General features: G+C 45.5%; 1 protein-coding gene across 2 annotated transcripts in view; it reads right to left on the minus strand.

The window, feature by feature from the left end:
• Positions 1-9,363: 9,363 nt before the first annotated feature.
• The window catches only part of LOC124019879 (kinesin heavy chain-like), a 14,888-nt gene continuing 2,611 nt past the window's right edge, over positions 9,364-21,640 (minus strand). Inside the window, exons 2-7 of one of the 2 annotated variants that reach the window (XM_046335319.1) lie at positions 14,454-14,670; positions 12,408-12,642; positions 11,974-12,257; positions 11,775-11,802; positions 10,767-10,870; positions 9,364-10,226 (exon numbers count right to left, since the gene is read on the minus strand). In XM_046335319.1, coding sequence (XP_046191275.1) covers positions 10,783-10,870; positions 11,775-11,802; positions 11,974-12,257; positions 12,408-12,642; positions 14,454-14,670 — 852 coding nt within the window. In that variant the 3' untranslated portion in view covers positions 9,364-10,226; positions 10,767-10,782. The remainder of the gene's footprint in view (positions 10,227-10,766; positions 10,871-11,774; positions 11,803-11,973; positions 12,258-12,407; positions 12,643-14,453; positions 14,671-21,640) is intronic. The other variant, XM_046335320.1, reaches the window with a different exon arrangement.

The raw sequence follows: 21,640 nt of genomic DNA on the forward strand, positions 1-21,640 counted from the left end.
TGAAGTTAACCTGTGGGGTCATGCTAGCTATCCCCATTTAGATCATTCATTTTCACTTGTTGTATCTGTGCTTGTGTCACCAATGCACTCGTGAGCTGGCTGCTCATTCTAATCTAAATAGTTGGCAATCAAAACAGTCGCAGCTGTGGTGATTCTGTTTTACATGCAAAACTGAAATAGGTGTATTTATGCGGTTGTTGAAATGCACCGATCACTTTATATATACTGAGTATATAAAACATTAACCTTTTAGGGATAGGGCTGTCTACTGCCCCCGCTGGAGTAATTGTGTGCCCATGGTAAACATAATTTCTCAGGACATTTGGGTAGCATTTTTTGAACGATGCATCATTGTAAACAGAGATTTATGGATATATATAGCATATTATTGAAAATAAATGAATGTACTGTGTAACATACATTTACATTTAAGTCATTTAGCAGACGCTCTTATCCAGAGCGACTTACAAATTGGTGCATTCACCTTATGACATCCAGTGGAACAGCCACTTTACAATAGTGCATCTAAATATTTTAAGGGGGGGGGGGGTGAGAAGGATTACTTTATCCTATCCTAGGTATTCTTTAAAGAGGTGGGGTTTCAGGTGTCTCCGGAAGGTGGTGATTGACTCCGCTGTCCTGGCGTCGTGAGGGAGTTTGTTCCACCATTGGGGAGCCAGAGCAGCGAACAGTTTTGACTGGGCTGAGCGGGAACTGTACTTCCTCAGTGGTAGGGAGGCGAGCAGGCCAGAGGTGGATGAACGCAGTGCCCTTATTTGGGTGTAGGGCCTAATCAGAGCCTGGAGGTACTGAGGTGCCGTTCCCTCACAGCTCCGTAGGCAAGCACCATGGTCTTGTAGCGGATGCGAGCTTCAACTGGAAGCCAGTGGAGAGAGCGGAGGAGCGGGGTGACGTGAGAGAACTTGGGAAGGTTGAACACTAGACGGGCTGCGGCGTTCTGGATGAGTTGTAGGGGTTTAATGGCACAGGCAGGGAGCCCAGCCAACAGCGAGTTGCAGTAATCCAGACGGGAGATGACAAGTGCCTGGATTAGGACCTGCGCCGCTTCCTGTGTGAGGCAGGGTCGTACTCTGCGGATGTTGTAGAGCATGAACCTACAGGAACGGGCCACCGCCTTGATGTTAGTTGAGAACGACAGGGTGTTGTCCAGGATCACGCCAAGGTTCTTAGCGCTCTGGGAGGAGGACACAATGGAGTTGTCAACCGTGATGGCGAGATCATGGAACGGGCAGTCCTTCCCGGGAGGAAGAGCAGCTCCGTCTTGCCGAAGTTCAGCTTGAGGTGGTGATCCGTCATCCACACTGATATGTCTGCCAGACATGCAGAGATGCGATTCGCCACCTGGTCATCAGAAGGGGGAAAGGAGAAGATTAATTGTGTGTCATCTGCATAGCAATGATAGGAGAGACCATGTGAGGTTATGACAGAGCCAAGTGACTTGGTGTATAGCGAGAATAGGAGAGGGCCTAGAACAGAGCCCTGGGGGACACCAGTGGTGAGAGGGCGTGGTGAGGAGACAGATTCTCGCCACGCCACCTGGTAGGAACGACCTGTCAGGTAGGACGCAATCCAAGCGTGGGCCGCGCCGGAGATGCCCAACTCGGAGAGGGTGGAGAGGAGGATCTGATGGTTCACAGTATCGAAGGCAGCCGATAGGTCTAGAAGGATGAGAGCAGAGGAGAGAGAGTTAGCTTTAGCGGTGCGGAGCGCCTCCGTGATACAGAGAAGAGCAGTCTCAGTTGAATGACTAGTCTTGAAACCTGACTGATTTGGATCAAGAAGGTCATTCTGAGAGAGATAGCGGGAGAGCTGACCAAGGACGGCACGTTCAAGAGTTTTGGAGAGAAAAGAAAGAAGGGATACTGGTCTGTAGTTGTTGACATCGGAGGGATCGAGTGTAGGTTTTTTCAGAAGGGGTGCAACTCTCGCTCTCTTGAAGACGGAAGGGACGTAGCCAGCGGTCAGGGATAAGTTTATGAGCGAGGTGAGGTAAGGGAGAAGGTCTCCGGAAATGGTCTGGAGAAGAGAGGAGGGGATAGGGTCGAGCGGGCAGGTTGTTGGGCGGCCAGCCGTCACAAGACGCGAGATTTCATCTGGAGAGAGAGGGGACATGTTATATTACTGTCATCTGATGAAGATTTCAAAAGGTTAGTGAAATGATTTTTCTTTTAATCCTGCGTTTGTTGATTGCATATTTTTTCCTACTTGGCTATGCTAATGAGCTATGTCTGCGGTGGTGGTTTGACATAAATATGTGCTATGTTTTTGCTGTAAAACATTTTAGAAATCTGACTTGCTGGCTAGATAAACAACTTGTTTATCTTTCATTTGAGCTATTTTACTTGTTAATGTGTTGAGGTTAAATATTTTTAGGAATATTTCTTGCGTTCCCTGCGGCACATTCCAGCTGGGGGGGTGGGGGCGCGTTCCCAAATGGGAACTGGTGTCTCTAACAGGAACACCTCTTTCCATGACAGACTGACCAGGTGAATCCAGGTAAAAGCTATGATCCCTTAATGATGTCACTTGTTAAATCCACTTCAATCAGTGTAGATGAAGAGGAGACAGGCTAAAGAAGGATTTTTTGGTCTTGAGACAAATGAGACATGGTTTGTGTATGTGTGCCATTCAGAGTGTGAATGGGCAAGACAAAATATTGAAGTGCCTTTGAAAGGGGTATGGTAATAGATGCCAGGCTCCCCAGCTTGTGTCAAGAACTGCAAAGCTGCTGGGTTTTTCACATTCAACAGTTTCCCGTGTGTATCAAGAATTGTCCAGCCAATTTGGCACAACTGTGGGAAGCATTGGCATAAACAAGGGCCATCATCCCTGTGGAATGCTTTCAACACCTTGTAGAGTTCATGCCCCGATTAATTGTGACTGTTCTGAAGGCTCAGCGTATCTTTCCAAAAAAGAAACAACCAGTAATTTGAATGCTGCTTTGTGTACCAGCCCTGTCTACAACCAAAATGTATTCTGATTGATCAGTTAGCATTCAATAAACAATGAATGAATAAATAGTATATATTAACATAAGAACAACCATGTGCAACTCAAGAGTAAACATATATAGTAAATAACATCACATTCAACAATAAAAAATGAAATAATGAACAGTATAAAAATAGTTGCTACACAATTACTAAATCTGTTATTTTTTACCCAGTTATATTTTCCATTCTGTGTTGGTGAATGTAATTGAAAACCACTGGACACATCACAGCAGAACAAACATGTTGAGATGAAGGTACATCAGACATCTAGAAAACCCTATAGAACCTTGGAACTCTATGGAACATATAGAACACTAGAGAATCCTAGAGAAACCTATGGAACCCCATGGAACCTACAGAACCTCCAACCCAGGTAGATAAAGTAGTATCTTACAGCTCCAAAGTATCTCTGTCTTTCTTTCTTCACAGAATATATATACTGTACAGTATATAGCTCCCTTCTTTCAGTCTTGTATTGATGCATTGAGAAGCACAACATTTTTTAATCCGGTCATTTTTTTCACCAGACTTTTTATTTTTTACTTTTAGTAGTTTGCATCCTAGCAGGCCAAACATAGAAATAGACAAACCAGACACAACATAGAATGCCCACCCAGCTCACGTCCTGACCAACACTAAAACAAGGAAAACACACACACGAACGATGGACAGAATGTGACACTTTTTGATGAAAACCTTAAGAGTTACTGCATTAGTAAGCATACATTAAAGCATGCGTTACTCTGAAAGTGTCACATTCTGTCCATCGTTCGTGTGTGTTTTCCTTGTTTTAGTGTTGGTCAGGACGTGAGCTGGGTGGGCATTCTATGTTGTGTGTCTGGTTTGTCTATTTCTATGTTTGGCCTGATATGGTTCTCAATCAGAGGCAGGTGTTAGTCATTGTCTCTGATTGGGAACCATATTTAGGTAGCCTGTTTTGTGTTGGGTTTTGTGGGTGATTGTTCCTGTCTCTGTGTTTGCACCAGATAGGACTGTTTAGGTTTTCACTTTTCTTGTTTTGTTTAGTCTGTTCATGTATAGTTGTCTTTATTAAAAACATGAGTAACCACCACGCTGCATTTTGGTCCGCCTCTCTTTCACCAGAAGAAAACCGTTACAGAATCACCCACCAACCAAGGACCAAGCGGCGTGGTAAACAGAGGCAGCAGCAACAGCAGCAGCAGGAGAAGCGACAGGTGCAGCAGGAGCAACAGCAGCAGCAGCAAAGGCAGCAGCAGGAGAAGCAACAGAGGCAGCAGCAGCAGGAGAGGCTGCACTATTTGGATAAATAGCCGAGCTGGAGGCAGAGAAAGCAGAGAGGCGGCATTATGAGGAGCTAGCATGGCAGAGCGGCTGGAAGCCCGAGAGGCACCCCCAAAAATTTCTTGGGGGGGGGCACAGGGAGAGTGTGGCAGAGTCAGGAGTCAGACCTGAGCCAACTCCCCCTGTTTACCGTAAGAAGCCATGGATGGAATTGGAGCTGTCGGCGAAGCTGAGTGCTGAGTCTGAGAGTGTGGAGGATGTATTGGACAAAGTAGAAAGAAAGCTGTTGGTTTGGCATAGTATGCACGGCATTCGCCCTGAGGAGCGTGTTAGCTGTCCGATGTCACCCGTGTCAGTTCCTCGTACTCAGCCTGAAACGTGTGTTGGAGTTCCGGGGGATTTTATGCCGGCTATACACACCAGGTCTCCAGTACACCTTCACAATCCGGTGTGTCCTGTTCCTTGCACTCACCCGGAGGTGCGTGGCCCAGTACCACCAGTGCCAGCACCACGCATCAGGCACACAGTGCGTCCCGCCTGTCCAGCGCTGCCGGAGCCTTCCTCCTCTCCAGCGCAGCCAGAGTCTCCCGCCTGTCCGGCGCTGTCAGAGCTACCGCCCCTCATTCCAGAGGCACCCGTGCTCCTCAGTCCAGCGCTGCCAGAGCCTTTTTCTCCAGTCTGCCCAGCACCGTCTGAGCTACCCTTCTGCCCAGCGCCGTCTGAGCTACCAGTCTGTCCAGCACCGCCAGTGCCGCCAGTCCTCCCAGCGCTGTCTGAGCTACCTGTCTGCCCAGCGCCGCCAGTCTGCGAAGCGCCGCCAGTCTGCCCAGCGCCGTCTGAGCTACCCGTCTGCCCTGTGCCATCTGAGCTACCAGTCTGTCCAGCGCCGCCAGTCTGCCCAGCGCTGTCTGAGCTACCCGTCTTCCCAGCGGCATCTGAGCTACCAGTCTGCCCAGCGCCGCCAGTGCTGCCAGTCTGTCCAGCGCCGCCAGTCTGCCCAGCGCCGCCAGTGCCGCCAGTCTGCCCAGCGCCGCCAGTGCTGCCAGTCTGCCCAGCGCCGCCAGTGCCGCCAGTCAGCCAGGATCCGCCAGAGCCGCCAGTCTGCCAGGATCAGTTAGATCCGCCAGTCTGCCAGGATCCGCCAGTACTGCCAGGATCCGCCAGAACTGCCAGTCGGCCAGGATCTGCCAGTCAGCCAGGATCCGCCAGTCGGCCAGGATCTGCCAGTCAGCCAGGATCTGCCAGAACTACCAGTCAGCCATGATCCGCCAGAACTGCCAGTCAGCCAGGACCCGCCACTCTGCCAGGATCCGCCAGTCAGCCAGGATCCGCCAGAACTGCCAGTCGGCCAGGATCTGCCAGTCAGCCAGGATCCGCCAGTCGGCCAGGATCTGCCAGTCAGCCAGGATCAGTTAGATCCGCCATTCAGCCAGGATCCGCCAGTCTGCCAGGATCCACCAGTCATCCAGGATCCGCCAGAAGTGCCAGTCAGCCAGGATCTGCCAGTCAGCCAGGATCTGCCAGTCAGCCAGGATCTGCCAGTCAGCCAGGATCAGTTAGATCAGCCATTCAGCCAGGATCCGCCAGTCGGCCAGGATCCGCCAGTCGGTCAGGATCCGCCAGTCAGCCAGGATCCGCCAGTAAGCCAGGATCCGCCAGTCAGCCAGGATCCGCCAGACCTTCCAGTTGGCCAGGATCCGCCAGTCAGCCAGGATCCGTCAGAACTGCCAGTCAGCCAGGATCCGCCAGTCAGCCAGGATCTGCCAGAACCACCAGCCAGCCAGGATCTGGTAGATCCATCAACCTGCCCGAGCTTCCTCTCACTCCTGAGCTTCCTCTCACTCCTGAGCTTCCTCTCACTCCTGAGCTTCCCCTCAGTCCCGAGCTTCCCCTCAGTCCCGAGCTTCCCCTCGGACAGATGCCCACCCAGACCCTCCCCTATAGGTTTAGGTTGTGCGTTCGGAGTCCGCACCTTGGGGGGGGGGGGGGTTCTGTCACGTTCTGTCCATCGTTCGTATGTGTTTTCCTTGTTTTAGTGTTGGTCAGGACATGAGCTGGGTGGGCATTCTATGTTGTGTGTCTGGTTTGTCTATTTCTATGTTTGGCCTGATATGGTTCTCAATCAGATTATTATTATTTTACCTTTATTATTATTATTATTTTACCTTTATTTAACCAGGCAAGTCAGTTAAGAACATATTCTTATTTTCAATGACGGCCTGGGAACAGTGGGTTAACTGCCTGTTCAGGGGCAGAACAACAGATTTGTACCTTGTCAGCTCGGGGGTTTGAACTCGCAACCTTCCGGTTACTAGTCCACCGCTCTAACCACTAGGCTACGCTGCCGGGAACCATATTTAGGTAGCCTGTTTTGTGTTGGATTTTGTGGGTGATTGTTTCTGTCTCTGTGTTTGCACCAGATAGGACTGTTTAGGTTTTCACTTTTCTTGTTTTGTTTAGTCTGTTCATGTATAGTCGTCTTTATTAAAAACATGACTAACCACCACGCTGCATTTTGGTCCGCCTCTCTTTCACCAGAAGAAAACCATTACAGAAAGCAAGCCTTGAAGGGCTTGGTTGGTGCGTCAGCATAGATAGACATGCTTGCGTCTGACTGTAGTTGCTGTTATTCTATAGACAGGATAACATACACACATACAAGTACAACAATGAACCTGCTGGAGGAAGTTTGTGTATGATCTATGATCTACAGTGCCTTGCGAAAGTATTCGGCCCCCTTGAACTTTGCGACCTTTTGCCACATTTCAGGCTTCAAACATAAAGATATAAAACTTTCTTTTTTTTGTGAGGAATCAACAACAAGTGGGACACAATCATGAAATGGAACGACATTTATTGGATATTTCAAACTTTTTTAACAAATCAAAAACTGAAAAATTGGGCGTGCAAAATTATTCAGCCCCTTTACTTTCAGTGCAGCAAACTCTCTCCAGAAGTTCAGTGAGGATCTCTGAATGATCCAATGTTGACCTAAATGACTAATGATGATAAATACAATCTACCTGTGTGTAATCAAGTCTCCGTATAAATGCACCTGCACTGTGATAGTCTCAGAGGTCCGTTAAAAGCGCAGAGAGCATCATGAAGAACAAGGAACACACCAGGCAGGTCCGAGATACTGTTGTGAAGAAGTTTCAAGCCGGATTTGGATACAAAAACATTTCCCAAGCTTTAAACATCCCAAGGAGCACTGTGCAAGCGATAATATTGAAATGGAAGGAGTATCAGACCACTGCAAATCTACCAAGACCTGACCGTCCCTCTAAACTTTCAGCTCATACAAGGAGAAGACTGATCAGAGATGCAGCCAAGAGGCCCATGATCACTCTGGATGAACTGCAGAGATCTACAGCTGAGGTGGGAGACTCTGTCCATAGGACAACAATCAGTCGTATATTGCACAAATCTGGCCTTTATGGAAGAGTGGCAAGAAGAAAGCCATTTCTTAAAGATATCCATAAAAAGTTTTGTTTAAAGTTTGCCAAAAGCCACCTGGGAGACACACCAAACATGTGGAAGAAGGTGTTCTGGTCAGATGAAACCAAAATTGAACTTTTTGGCAACAATGCAAAACGTTATGTTTGGCGTAAAAGCAACACAGCTCATCACCCTGAACACACCATCCCCACTGACAAACATAGTGGTGGCAGCATCATGGTTTGGGCCTGCTTTTCTTCAGCAGGGACAGGGAAGATGGTTAAAATTGATGGGAAGATGGATGGAGCCAAATACAGGACCATTCTGGAAGAAACCCTGATGGAGTCTGCAAAAGACCTGCGACTGGGACGGAGATTTGTCTTCCAACAAGACAATGATCCAAAACATAAAGCAAAATCTACAATGGAATGGTTCAAAAATAAACATATCCAGGTGTTAGAATGGCTAAGTCAAAGTCCAGACCTGAATACAATCGAGAATCTGTGGAAAGAACTGAAAACTGCTGTTCACAAATGCTCTCCATCCAACCTCACTGAGCTCGAGCTGTTTTGCAAGGAGGAATGGGAAAAAATGTCAGTCTCTCGATATGCAAAACTGATAGAGACATACCCCAAGCGACTTACAGCTGTAATCGCAGCAAAAGGTGGCGCTACAAAGTATTAACTTAAGGGGGCTGAATAATTTTGCACGCCCAATTTTTCAGTTTTTGATTTGTTAAAAAAGTTTGAAATATCCAATAAATGTTGTTCCACTTCATGATTGTGTCCCACTTGTTGTTGATTCTTCACAAAAAAATACAGTTTTATATCTTTATGTTTGAAGCCTGAAATGTGGCAAAAGGTCGCAAAGTTCAAGGGGGCCGAATACTTTCGCAAGGCACTGTAACTCATCCACGTTCATAAGCTATTTACTCTGAGTATGATGCTGCTGTAAGCTCTATTTCTTATGGCATTTAAAAAACACTGCCACTAGCACAGCAATCTTAATCTGCCCTCTACCTACAGTACTGTTCAGAAGTCTCCAACCACACTCGGCCTGACCAGTGCCATATTTACAAAATAAATAAATATATGGCTCTGGGCCTGACTACTCAACCGGCCATAAGGAAGAGAAGAAGTCACCTGTGTCTTAATGGTATTGTGGAAGTTAAAGAAACAGTTGTCTGCTATGTTAACCTGCTCAGTTAGCAAACAGTATCATTATTACTATGACATCAGTCAGCTGTGTAAAATACTTGTCCAATACAAAATCAACCTTAATGGGGTGCATCGATATTGTATATACTTCTATATACATGAATAGAATAGAGTGAAAAATGGTAATGTATGAATATATGTTCACTTTTAAATTAAGACGTTGCGTGTGTGTATTACTTCGATCAATCTCCAATTGCAAGGTGGTTGTTAGTTTCGGTTGTTGTCTATTGTCACGCCCTGACCTTTATGTCTCTATTTTGGTTGGGTCAGGGCGTGAGTTGGGGTGGGAATTCTATGTTTTGTGTTGTATTTTTTTCTATTTCTGTGTGTTTGGCCGGGTGTGGTTCTCAATCAGAGGCAGGTGTCTATTGTTGTCTCTGATTGAGAACCATACTTAGGTAGCCTTTTCCCACCTGTGTTTTGTGGGTAGTTGTTTTCTGTTGAGTGTGTGTATCACCTGTCAGAACTGTTTCGGTTATTCCTTTTGTTATTTTGTATTTAGTGTTCAGTTTCGAATAAATAATTTGCGTGCACCTTGGTCCTCACCTTCTTCCTATGAATGCCGTTACATCTATTTTCCAACCTATTCTCTTTGTGTTGAATAGAGGTATTAGGCTTATATACTCTTATTTTTGATATAGGTACAGAAAAGGCCAAAAGAGCCTAAAAGGATCATGTCTCGTCATTTACCCTCACAATGTACTGTACCTCCTAGACGGAGAAGAGCAGGATGTGCGCGCCCTATTGCCACACAGAACACTGCACCATCACGCTCCAATCCTCATTGGCTAGTACAGCTTCAATTCATTCCAACAGGGTCAGAGGAATAGTAAGGGCTAAGAGGAAGCTGCCAGTTCTAGGTTGTGTCTCGAATGGCACCCTACTCCCTTTATAGTCCACTACCTTTGACCAGAGCCCGACGGGAATAGGGTGCCATTTGGGACCTAAGCATAGTGGTTCAGTTACAGAGTTTTCTATGCTGCCATGGTTCCTTTGTATACACAATCCATACAGTAGGCCTACTATACATACCCCCATAGTACAGTATGTTATATTCATATCACCTACAAAGTATTGGACAAATGGTTCAAGAGAGACAGGCGGATAGCAAGCAGGAGAGGCAGAGGGGAAAAGGTGGAGAAAGGGAGAGGGTGGAGGGCTACAGAGAGTTCTAAAGAGGGAGGAAGAGAGTTGGTGTTACTGGGAAAGAGGGGAGGAGGATAGAGGGGTGATCAGAGGGCCGTTGATCCGCAGCATGCGAATTTACGAGGTAAGTCTTGGCAGAACCGGACACCTGGAGAGGGAGAGAGAAGGAGAAGAATAAACAAGGCAGTGAGTCAAATAAGCACTGCAGGCTTAGATTACGTCTGATAATATAGTCTTTATTGTGAGTGGGAAGAACTGTGCAGTTGAATTTCACTAGACTAGCTGGAGTCTAATGCTGAAATTGACTCCTAGGGTGCATCCCAAATGGCACCATATTCCCTATATAGTGCACTACTTTTCCATTTAGGACGCATCCATTGTTCCACCCAGCCAATTAGAAGGCAAGAAGCAGCCTTACTAATAACAATAATTCTTACATCTACCCAATAGGGGGTATATTAGGGGCTCTCTGGCCATTTGGAAATCAGCATAAGCACGTCCAGTCCAGTGCACTCCATCTTCTTCTCCCTTTCTTTCTCCCTCTCCCGGAGAGAAACAGAGAGAGGGGTAGAAAGAGAGATGGAGAAAGAGAGAGGGCAGAAATACACAAGGCAGTGAATCTGCCATCTTAGATTGTCTGTATTGACATACTCATTCAATATTTAATATTCTCCCTCCCCCTCCTTACCTATCGAGCTGGGTCACTAGCTGGCATTCTGTTCTGGCTGGATGACGTGGTGCAGTTTGGCTGGGTTCTCCTGGTTGTGGTTGTCGCAGTGCTGCACATCATTCCTGGAAACAGCAACAGCAGAGTGGACACTCAGAGACATGCTATACAACACCAGGCAGGGCAAGCGGGAGGCACTCAGGAAGGTAGGCCACAGCAGCAGAAGGAAACCAGCAGCAGCACAGCATAGCAGTGAGGCACAAATGACAAAATTACATATAGGTTTTCGTACCCTGTAAACAGTCTATGGACGAGGTATGACAGAAATCCATGCTTTGGTTTAGTTTCCCTGGCACTGTTTCCACATGCTAACATTTTAGCGTTCACTGCAGAAATCCCATTCAAGTTATGGGACAGATATGAGCATTTTTTGCGCATCATGGTCAAATCATCTGTAAGTGACTATGTTGAGCTTCACAATAGATTTTTGATACTTTTGCATGATTTGGACATGAAAAGTAAGAGGATGTTTTATTTTTTTATTTAACTAGGCAAGTCGGCAACAAATTCCTATTCACAATTGACGGCCTACCCCAGCCAAACCCGGATGATGCTGGGCCAATTGTGTGCCGCCCTACAGGACTCCCAATCACAGCCAGATGTGATAGAGCCTGGATTCAAACCAGTGACTGTTGTGACAACTCTTGCACTGAGATGCAGTGCCTTAGATCGCTGTGCCAACTGGGAGCACAGAGGGACATTTCAAAATGCTGACGTTTGTATTTTAGCAAGGCTTGATTTATGGATTTGTCTATGTGGTCTTTATTCAAATGCACTTCATGTAATATAACAGGCTTTTCAACATTTGTGCACAATCTTTACTTAAAATATCAAAGGGACACACAAGGCACTAATTTTGTGGAACGACCCTGTTATCAAGCAAGCATAGTAGTGTGGTGTAGTACAAGCCTGCAGGGGGATACAATACATAACGGCAGCCAGGTCTGTGACAGTGGTGGGCAGTCTTACCTGTTGTCATTGATATCTGTAGTGTTCCCTGTGGATAGATGAAGCAGGTGTCAGGGTGAGGATGCAGTCAGGCCAGTGAACAGCGAGGAGTGCAGACCATAGAAATAGAATTACACTAATTATATCTACTGTATTTCTATGGAGCAGACCAAGTGAGGAGTGAGTTGAAGTGGGGAACATTGAATGCTGTTAACCTTACCGTTGACACTGTCAACATCCACCATTTCTGTAGAGTTGACTATAGGGTCCTTCAATGTAGAGCCTTTTTCTGTAGTGTCCTTCTCTGTAGGGTGCTTCACTGGGGAGTTATCCATTGCGGCACTATTCACTGTAGTGTTATCCACTGTAGGGTGCTTCACTGGAGAATGATCTACTGTGGCAGCATTGTCCACTGTTGGGTTATCCACTGTAGTCTTCTGCACTGTAGTGTCCTTTACTGTGCCGTTGTCCACTGCGGTGGTTTTGGTTGGCTCAGCTGGCAGCCTACAGGACAGACAGAGACCCATCAGTCACCTAGTCATGAATGTACAGTATTTCAATCAATAAATAATGTAAAATTACACTTCAGTGTCATGTTTGCACTTTTGTATGAAGCTCATACACAGCGAGCTCCATTCCTATGTTTGTACTCACGTCTTGGTCTGATGGAGGCTGGTCTCATTGGAGTGGTGATTGTTGGTCTGGGTGGGGTTGGAGTTAGATGCTGTAGCTGGGGGAGCGGCAGGGTGGCTGGTGTGATGGCTAGCTGTCTGGCTGGGGATCTGGAACATGGCGTTACTAAAATGGATGGAGTGTTGCTGTTCAGTAATGCGAACCCATGGGTTGGTGGGGGAGCAGAGTGGGAACTGGCCCGGACGGACGGGCTTGGCTGGGAAGAGAAAACAAAGCAATGTTGGTATCAAAATCATCATTGTCATCATCGTAGTTATCATCATCATCATCATCATGGCACATGGTTAATAAATAGATATGCAACACGACGGCAGATTAAAAACTTTGAATTTTTCAATTTAAATGATTATACTAAATTATTGAAACCAATAGAATTTTATATAAAATCAGCAAAAAGAAGCGTCCTCTGAGTTAATTTTCAGCAAATGTAACATGTGTAAATATTTGTATGAACATAACAAGATTCAACAACTGAGAAATAAACTGAACAAGTTCCACAGACATGTGACGAACGGAAATTGAATAATGTGTCCCTGAACAAAAGGGGGGGTCAAAATCAAAAGTAACAATCAGTATCTGGTGTGGCCACCAGCTGCATTAAGTACTGTAGAGCATCTCCTCCTCATGGACCTCACCAGATTTGCCAGTTCTTGCTGAGAGATGTTACCAAGGCACCTGAAAGTTCCCAGACATTTCTGGTGGGAATGGTCCAAGCCCACACCCTCTGATCCAACATGTCCCAAACATGCTCAATGGGATTGAGATCCGGGCTCTTCGCTGGCCATGGGAAAACACTGACATTCCTGTCTTGCTGGAAATCACGTACAGAACAAGCAGTATGGCTGGTGGCATTGTCATGCCTGAGGGTAATGTCACGATGAGTCTGCAGGAACTCCACATGAGGGAGGAGGATGTCTTCCCTGTAATGCACAGCGTTGAGATTGCCTACAATGACAACAAGCTCAGTCCGATGATGCTGTGACACACCGCCCCAGACCATGACGGACCTTCCAACTCCAAATCGATCCCGCTCCAGAGTACAGGGCTCGGTGATATGCTCATTCCTTCCACGATAAACGCGTATCCGACTATCACCCCCGGTGAGACAAAACCGCGACTCGTCAGTGAAGAGCACTTCTTGCCAGTCCTGTCTGGTCCAGCGACCGTGTGTGTGTGCCCATAGGCAACATTGTCGCCGGTGATGTCTGGTGAGGACCTGCCTTACAACAGGCCTACAAGCCCTCAGTCCAGCCTCTCTCAGCCGAATGCGGACAGTCTGAGCACTGATGGAGGGATTGTGCATTCCTGATATAACTTGGGCAGTTGTTGTTGTCATTCTGTACCTGTCCCGCAGGTGATGTTCGGATGTACCGATCCTGTGCAGGTGTTGTTACACGTGGTCTGCCACTGTGAGGACGATCAGCTATCCGTCCTGTCTCCCTGTAGCGCTGTCGAAGTACGCATATTGCAATTTATTACCCTGGCCACATCTGCAGTCCTCATGCGTCCTTGCAGCATGCCTAAGGCACGTTCATGCCGATGAGCAGGGACCCTGGGCATCTTTCTTTTGGTGTTTAGAAAGAGTCAGTAGAAAGGCCTCTTTAGTGTCCAAAATTTTCATAACTGCTTCCTTAATTGCCTACCGTCTGTAAGCTGTTACTGTCTTAACGACCGTTCCAATTGTTTATGTTTAAATCCTTTTCAATGAAGATCTGTGAAGTTATTTGGATTTTTAAGAATTATCTTTGAAAGACAGCGTCCTGAAAAAGGGCCTTTTCTTTTTTTGCTGAGTTTAGTATGTATAATCTGGAAGTAGAAGCATAAATGTATTAGTTTGCTCCAGTTAGTGTTAGTATTTATTTTTTTAACATCATTACTATCATTGTGTGTGTGTTAGCTATCTGAGCTGCGTGTGTTTGGGTGTGTGAGAGACCTGTGTGTTACCTACCTGATTGGTGTTCATGCATTTATGCTTATGCCTGTGCGTGTGTGTGCGTGTATCATTACCTATCTGGGCAGCATGTTGCCTACGGAGGGGGTTCTTGGCCCTCATAACGTCTTTGATACTCTCCACTTCCTGTTGATAGCGTCTACGGTCCTTCATGGCCCCCTCCTTAGCCTCTTTCAGTGCACCTTCCAACGCCCGCACTCTCTCAGCTGTAGACCGAAGACGCTTCTCTAGCTTAGGAAGCTCACAACGCAGGTCTGCATTATCACGTACCAACTGGAGAGAAAAAAAGAGAGAGATGGGGAGGCAATAGTCATGAGAGTGATAAAAATAGCCTGAGGTTAACAACGCTTTATCTGGACACGGTTCGTCAGGACCTCCAACAGCCGAAGCTAAGTAGTAACATTAACATGATGCCTTCTAATTGCAGTCGCTGTACTCATAAATATACAGGAGAACGATCGCCTTATGGCGAGGATAGCTGTGCTACAATACAAGCCCAGCTTCAGACGCAATCATTAGGCAAGGGTAATTTCAGTGTAGGAAAGGATGAAACAGCGTCTGTGCCACCAGTAAGTACAGATAGTAGTATAAATCGCCTGGCACAGTCCCCGCAGCCGGACAACTTTCTCACGGTTTCTGAAAGAAAAATGCTATAGGAATGCTCAACCGGTGTCGCTCATTCAGCCGACAGAAACTTTCAACCGGTTTTCCCCATTAACCTGTTAAGACTCTAGGGGCAGTATTTCATTTTTGGATAAAAAGACGTGCCCGTTTTTAGCGCAATATTTTGTCACGAAAAGATGCTCGACTATGCTTGGAATTGATAGTTTTGGAAAGAAGACACTCTGACGTTTCCAGAACTGCAAAGATCTTCACTGTGAGTGCCTTAGAACAAAACCTACAGGCAAAACCAAGATGTTTGAGCGACCAGGAAATCAACAGGATTTCTGATGGCACGTTTTCCATGATCGCCTTATATGGCTGTGAATGCGACAGGAATGAACGGACACTTCCTATCGTTTCCCCAAGGTGTCTGCAGCATTGTGACGTATTTGTAGGCATATCATTGGAAGATTGACCATAAGAGACTACATTTACCAGGGGTCCCGCACGGTGTCTGTGTGGAAATTGGTGCGCAAAAGTCAGGTACCAGTATTTTTCCATCCGAATCTGAGAACAATGCAGGCTTCCAGGAATGGCATTTCAATGAAGAGATATATGACAAAACACCTTGAGGATGGATTCAAACAACGTTTTCCATGTTTCAGTCGATATTATGGAGTTAATTCGGAAAAAAGTTTGACGTGTAGGTGACTGAATTTTCGGTTAGTTTCGGTAGCCAAATGCATAGTAACAAACGGAACGTTGTGTCCTACACAAGCATCTTTCAGGAAAAACTGGACATCTGCTATGTAACTGAGAGTCTCCTCATTGAAACATCTGAAGTTCTTCAAAGGTAAATTATTTTATTTGATCCCTTTGCTGGTTTTTGTGAATATGTTGCGTGCTAAATTCTAACGCTAAATGCTAAGCTAGCTATCACCACTCTTACACAAATTATTGATTTTCTCTGGTTCTAAAGCATATTTTGAAAATCTGAGACGACAGGATTGTTAAGAAAAGGATAAGCTTGAGAACAGGCATATTTATTTCATTTCATTTGCGATTTTTAGAAATCGCTAACGTTGCGTTATGGTAATGAGCTTGAGGCTATGATTACGCGACCGAATACGGTGTGGGTAGGACTAAGAGGTTAAGCAGCGAGTCGGAGTCAGAGGCCGAGTCTTCTCTGGTCTCTACTCCTCCCGTTACGGGGTCTGAGACGCCGAAGCTTCCCACCATTAGCTCTGACAAATTGAAAACTCTAGTCATTGGCGACTCCATTACCCGCAGTATTAGACTTAAAACGAATCATCCAGCGATCATACACTGTTTACCAGGGGGCAGGGCTACCAACGTTAAGGCTAATCTGAAGATTGTGCTGGCTAAAGCTAAAACTGGTGAGTGTAGAGAGTATAGAGATATTGTTATCCACGTCGGCACCAACGATGTTAGGATGAAAGAGAGATGAGAGTGGTGAGAGATCACCAAGCGCAACATAGCTTCTGCGTGTAAATCAGCTAGAAAGATGTGTCGGCATCGAGTGATTGTCTCTGGCCCCCTCCCAGTTAGGGGGAGTGATGAGCTCTACAGCAGAGTCTCACAACTCAATCTCTGGTTGAAAACAGTTTTCTGCGCCTCCCAAAAGATAGAATTTGTAGATAATTGGCCCTCTTTCTGGGACTGACCCACAAACAGGACCAAGCCTGACCTGCTGAGGAGTGACGGACTCCATCCTAGCTGGAGGGGTGCTCTCATCTTATCTACCAACATAGACAGGGCTCTAACTCCTCTAGCTCCACAATAAAATAGGGTGCAGGCCAGGCAGCAGGCTGTTAGCCAGCCTGCCAGCATAGTGGAGTCTGCCTCTAGCACCGTCAGTGTAGTCAGCTCAGCTATCACCATTGAGACCGTGTCTTTGCCTCGACCTACGTTGGGCAAAACTAAACATGGCGGTGTTCGCCTTAGCAATCCCACTAGGATAAAGACCACCTCCATTCCTGTCATTATTGAAAGAGATCATGATACCTCACATCTCAAAATAGGGCTACTTAATGTTAGAGCCCTTACTTCAAAGGCAATTATAGTCAATGAACTAATCACTAATCATAATCTTGATGTGATTGGCCTGACTGAAACATGGCTTAAGCCTGATGAATTTACTGTGTTAAATGAGGCCTCACCTCCTGGCTACACTAGTGACCATATCCCCCGTGCATCCCGCAAAGGCGGAGGTGTTGCTAACATTTACGATAGCAAATTTCAATTTTTCTAGCCATGAAATCTATGCAGCCTACTCAATCACTTTTTATAGCTACTGTTTACAGGCCTCCTGGGCAATATACAGCGTTCCTCATGGAGTTCCCTGAATTCCTATCGGACCTTGTAGTCATAGCAGATAATATTCTAATCTTTGGTGACTTTAATGGAAAAGTCCACAGACCCACTCCAAAAGGCTTTTCTGGACCTAGTTTTGTCCCATGGAATAAATGTTGTGGATCTTAATGTTTTTCCTAATAATCCTGGACTATCGGACCACCATTTTATTACGTTTGCAATTGCAACAAATAATCTGCTCAGATCCCAACCAAGGAACATCACAAGTCGTGCTATAAATTCACAGACGACACAAAGATTCCTTTATGTCCTTCCAGATTCCCTCTGTCTACCCATGGACGCCAGAGGACAAAAATCAGTTAATCACCTAACTGAGGAACTCAATTTAACCTTGCGCAATACCCTAGATGCAGTTGCACCCCTAAAAACTAAAAACATTTCTCATAAGAAACTAGCTCCCTGGTACACAGAAAATACCCGAGCTCTGAAGCAAGCTTCCAGAAAATTGGAACGGAAATGGCGCCACACCAAACTGGAAGTCTTCCGACTATCTTGGAAAGACAGTACCGTGCAGTACCGAAGAGCCCTTACTGCTGCTCGATCATCCTATTTTTCTAACTTAATTGAGGAAAATAAGAACAATCCGAAATTCCTTTTTGATACTGTCGCAAAGCTAACTAAAAAGCAGCATTCCCCAAGAGAGGATGGCTTTCACTTTAGCAGTGATAAATTCATGAACTTCTTTGAGGAAAAGATTATGATTATTAGAAAGCAAATTACGGACTCCTCTTTAAATCTGCGTATTCCTTCAAAGCTCAGTTGTCCTGAGTCTGCACAACTCTGCCAGGACCTAGGATCAAGAGAGACGCTCAAGTGTTTTAGTATTATATCTCTTGACACAATGATGAAAATAATAATGGCCTCTAAACCTTCAAGCTGCATACTGGACCCTATTCCAACTAAACTACTGAAAGAGCTGCTTCATGTGCTTGGCCCTCCTATGTTGAACATAATAAACAGCTCTCTATCCACCGGATGTGTACCAAACACTAAAAGTGGCAGTAATAAAGCCTTTCTTGAAAAAGCCAAACCTTGACCCAGAAAATATAATAAACCTTTGGCCGATATCGAATCTTCCATTCCTCTCAAAAATTTTAGAAAAGGCTGTTGCGCAGCAACTCACTGCCTTCCTGAAGACAGACAATGTATACGAAATGCTTCAGTCTGGTTTTAGACCCCATCATAGCACTGAGACTGCACTTGTGAAGGTGGTAAATGACATTTTAATGGCATCGGACCAAGGCTCTGCATCTGTCCTCGTGCTCCTAGACCTTAGTGCTGCTTTTGATACCATCGATCACCACATTCTTTTGGAGAGATTGGAAACCCAAATTGGTCTACAAGTTCTGGCCTGGTTTAGATCTTATCTGTCGGAAAGATATCAGTTTGTCTCTGTAAATGGTTTGTCCTCTGTCAAATCAACCGTAAATTTCGGTGTTCCTCAAGGTTCCGTTTTAGGACCACTATTGTTTTCACTATATATTTTACCTCTTGGGGATGTTATTCGAAAACATAATGTTAACTTTCACTGTTATGCGGATGACACACATCTGTACATTTCAATGAAACATGGTGAAGCCCCAAAATTGCCCTTGATAGAAGCATGTGTTTCAGACATAAGGAAGTGGATGGCTGCAAACGTTCTACTTTTAAATTCGGCCAAACAGAGATGCTTGTTCTAGGTCCCAAGAAACAAAGAGATCTTCTGTTGAATCTGACAATTAATCTTAATGGTTGTACAGTCGTCTCAAATAAAACTGTGAAGGACCTCAGCGTTACTCTGGACCCTGATCTCTCTTTTGAAGAACATATCAAGACCATTTCAAGGACAGCTTTTTTCCATCTACGTAACATTGCAAAAATCAGAAACTTTCTGTCCAAAAATGATGCAGAAAAATTAATCCATGCTTTTGTCACTTTTAGGTTCGACTACTGCAATGCTCTACATTCCGGCTACCCGGATAAAGCACTAAATACACTTCAGTTAGTGCTAAATACGGCTGCTAGAATCCTGAATAGAACCCCCAAAAATGTATTATATTACTCCAGTGCTAGCCTCCCTACACTGGCTTCCTGTCAAAGCAAGGGCTGATTTCAAGGTTTTACTGCTAACCTACAAAGCATTACATGGGCTTGCTCCTCCCTATCTCTCTGATTTGGTCCTGCCGTACATACCTACACGCTCGCTACGGTCACAAGACGCAGGCCTCCTAATTGTCCCTAGAATTTCTAAGCAAACAGCTGAAGGCAGGGCTTTCTCCTATAGAGCTCCATTTTTATGGAACGGTCTGCCTACCCATGTCAGAGACGCAAACTCGGTCTCAACCTTTAAGTCTTTACTGAAGACTCATCTCTTCAGTGGGTCATATGATTGAGTGTAGTCTGGCCCAGGAGTGGGAAGGTGAACGGAAAGGCTCTGGAGCAACGAACCGCCCTTGCTGTCTCTGCCTGGCCGGTTCCCCTCTTTCCACTGGGATTCTCTACCTCTAACCCTATTACAGGGGCTGAGTCACTGGCTTACTGGGGCTCTCTCATGCCGTCCCTGGAAGGGGTGCGTCACCTGAGTGGGTTGATTCACTGATGTGGTCATCCTGTCTGGGTTGGCACCCCCCCTTGGGTTGTGCCGTGGCGGAGATCTTTGTGGGCTATACTCAGCCTTGTCTCAGGATGGTAAGTTGGTGGTTGAAGATAACCCTCTAGTGGTGTGGGGGCTGCGCTTTGGCAAAGTGGGTGGGGTTATATCCTTCCTGTTTGGCCCTGTCCGGGGGTGTCCTCGGATGGGGCCAGAGTGTCCCCTGACCCCTCCTGAATCAGCCTCCAGTATTTATGCTGCAGTAGTTTAAGTGTCGGGGGGCTAGGGTCAGTTTGTCATATCTGGAGTACTTCTCCTGTCCTATTCGGTGTCCTGTGTGAATCTAAGTGTGCGTTCTCTAATTCTCTCCTTCTCTCTTTCTTTCTCTCTCTCGGAGGACCTGAGCCCTTGGACCATGCCCCAGGACTACCTGACATGATGACTCCTTGCTGTCCCCAGTCCGCCTGGCCGTGCTGCTGCTCCAGTTTCAACTGTTCTGCCTTATTATTATTCGACCACGCTGGTCATTTATGAACATTTGAACATCTTGGCCATGTTCTGTTATTAATCTCCACCCGGCACAGCCAGATGAGGACTGGCCACCCCACATAGCCTGGTTCCTCTCTAGGTTTCTTCCTAGGTTTTGGCCTTTCTAGGGAGTTTTTCCTAGCCACCGTGCTTCTACACCTGCATTGTTTGCTGTTTGGGGTTTTAGGCTGGGTTTCTGTACAGCACTTTGAGATATCAGCTGATGTATGAAGGGCTATATAAAAAAAATGGATTTGATTTGATTAGAAATACATTTTTATATGATTGAATTATTTCTACCAAATCAAAATCTAACCTATGAAAATCAAAGGTTGTAAAAGTAGGACAGGCCTTTGTAGAATAATTAGCACCTGTTTTGATGTTCCTCTGACAATCATTGCAAACGTTATTGCGAACGAGATTTAAATGCATTTTTATATGATTTGACTATTTATATCAAATCAACACTTTACTTCTTATGCAAATCAAAGGTTGTAAATGTATGAATGAAACAATGCATGAATGCAACGACTTTCTATAAATGCATTAACTGGATTGTGTTTCGGAATTAACTTAGCTATATGTCACGTTGTCGATGTAATTTATAGACAGTAGGCTATCCATTGTAGCGTACAGCCGATTTGTTTGATAAAGTTCAAACAAAATGCAAGTCTATTGTTCTTGGATCTACGAGGTAAAATGCTGGTAAAATAAGCTGATAGATTGCCCGAAAATAGACTGACTGTGCATTGTTACCTCTGGAATTGTGACATTTATAGTTAACAAGTGTCTATTTAATGTTGATAAGTTTAAATCTGTGCCAATATGTATAGGTTAGTTTCTATGATCAATATGTAAAATGCATGAGCAGCCAACTAAGGGACTAAAGGAAATTAAGGGGATTGTGAGGGAAAGCTAGGTAGAGAGGAGGAGCAGGACAGCATTTTTTTACACACGTGTTTTATGGAGCCATTAAAAGTTATTGTACTCAATATCTTTTTACTGGTAAGTATTTTTGAAAGATATGACAACTTTGTCTGATGAACATGTTTGTGTCCACAGGACTGTGTCCACAGGAGGCCCAGACTGCTCTCACACAACCCGACACGGTACATTCAGCAAGGGCTCAACACAACCATCCAACTG

The sequence above is a fragment of the Oncorhynchus gorbuscha genome, unplaced genomic scaffold, assembly GCF_021184085.1.
Source record: "Oncorhynchus gorbuscha isolate QuinsamMale2020 ecotype Even-year unplaced genomic scaffold, OgorEven_v1.0 Un_scaffold_713, whole genome shotgun sequence".
NCBI classification, from domain to species: Eukaryota; Metazoa; Chordata; class Actinopteri; order Salmoniformes; family Salmonidae; genus Oncorhynchus; species Oncorhynchus gorbuscha.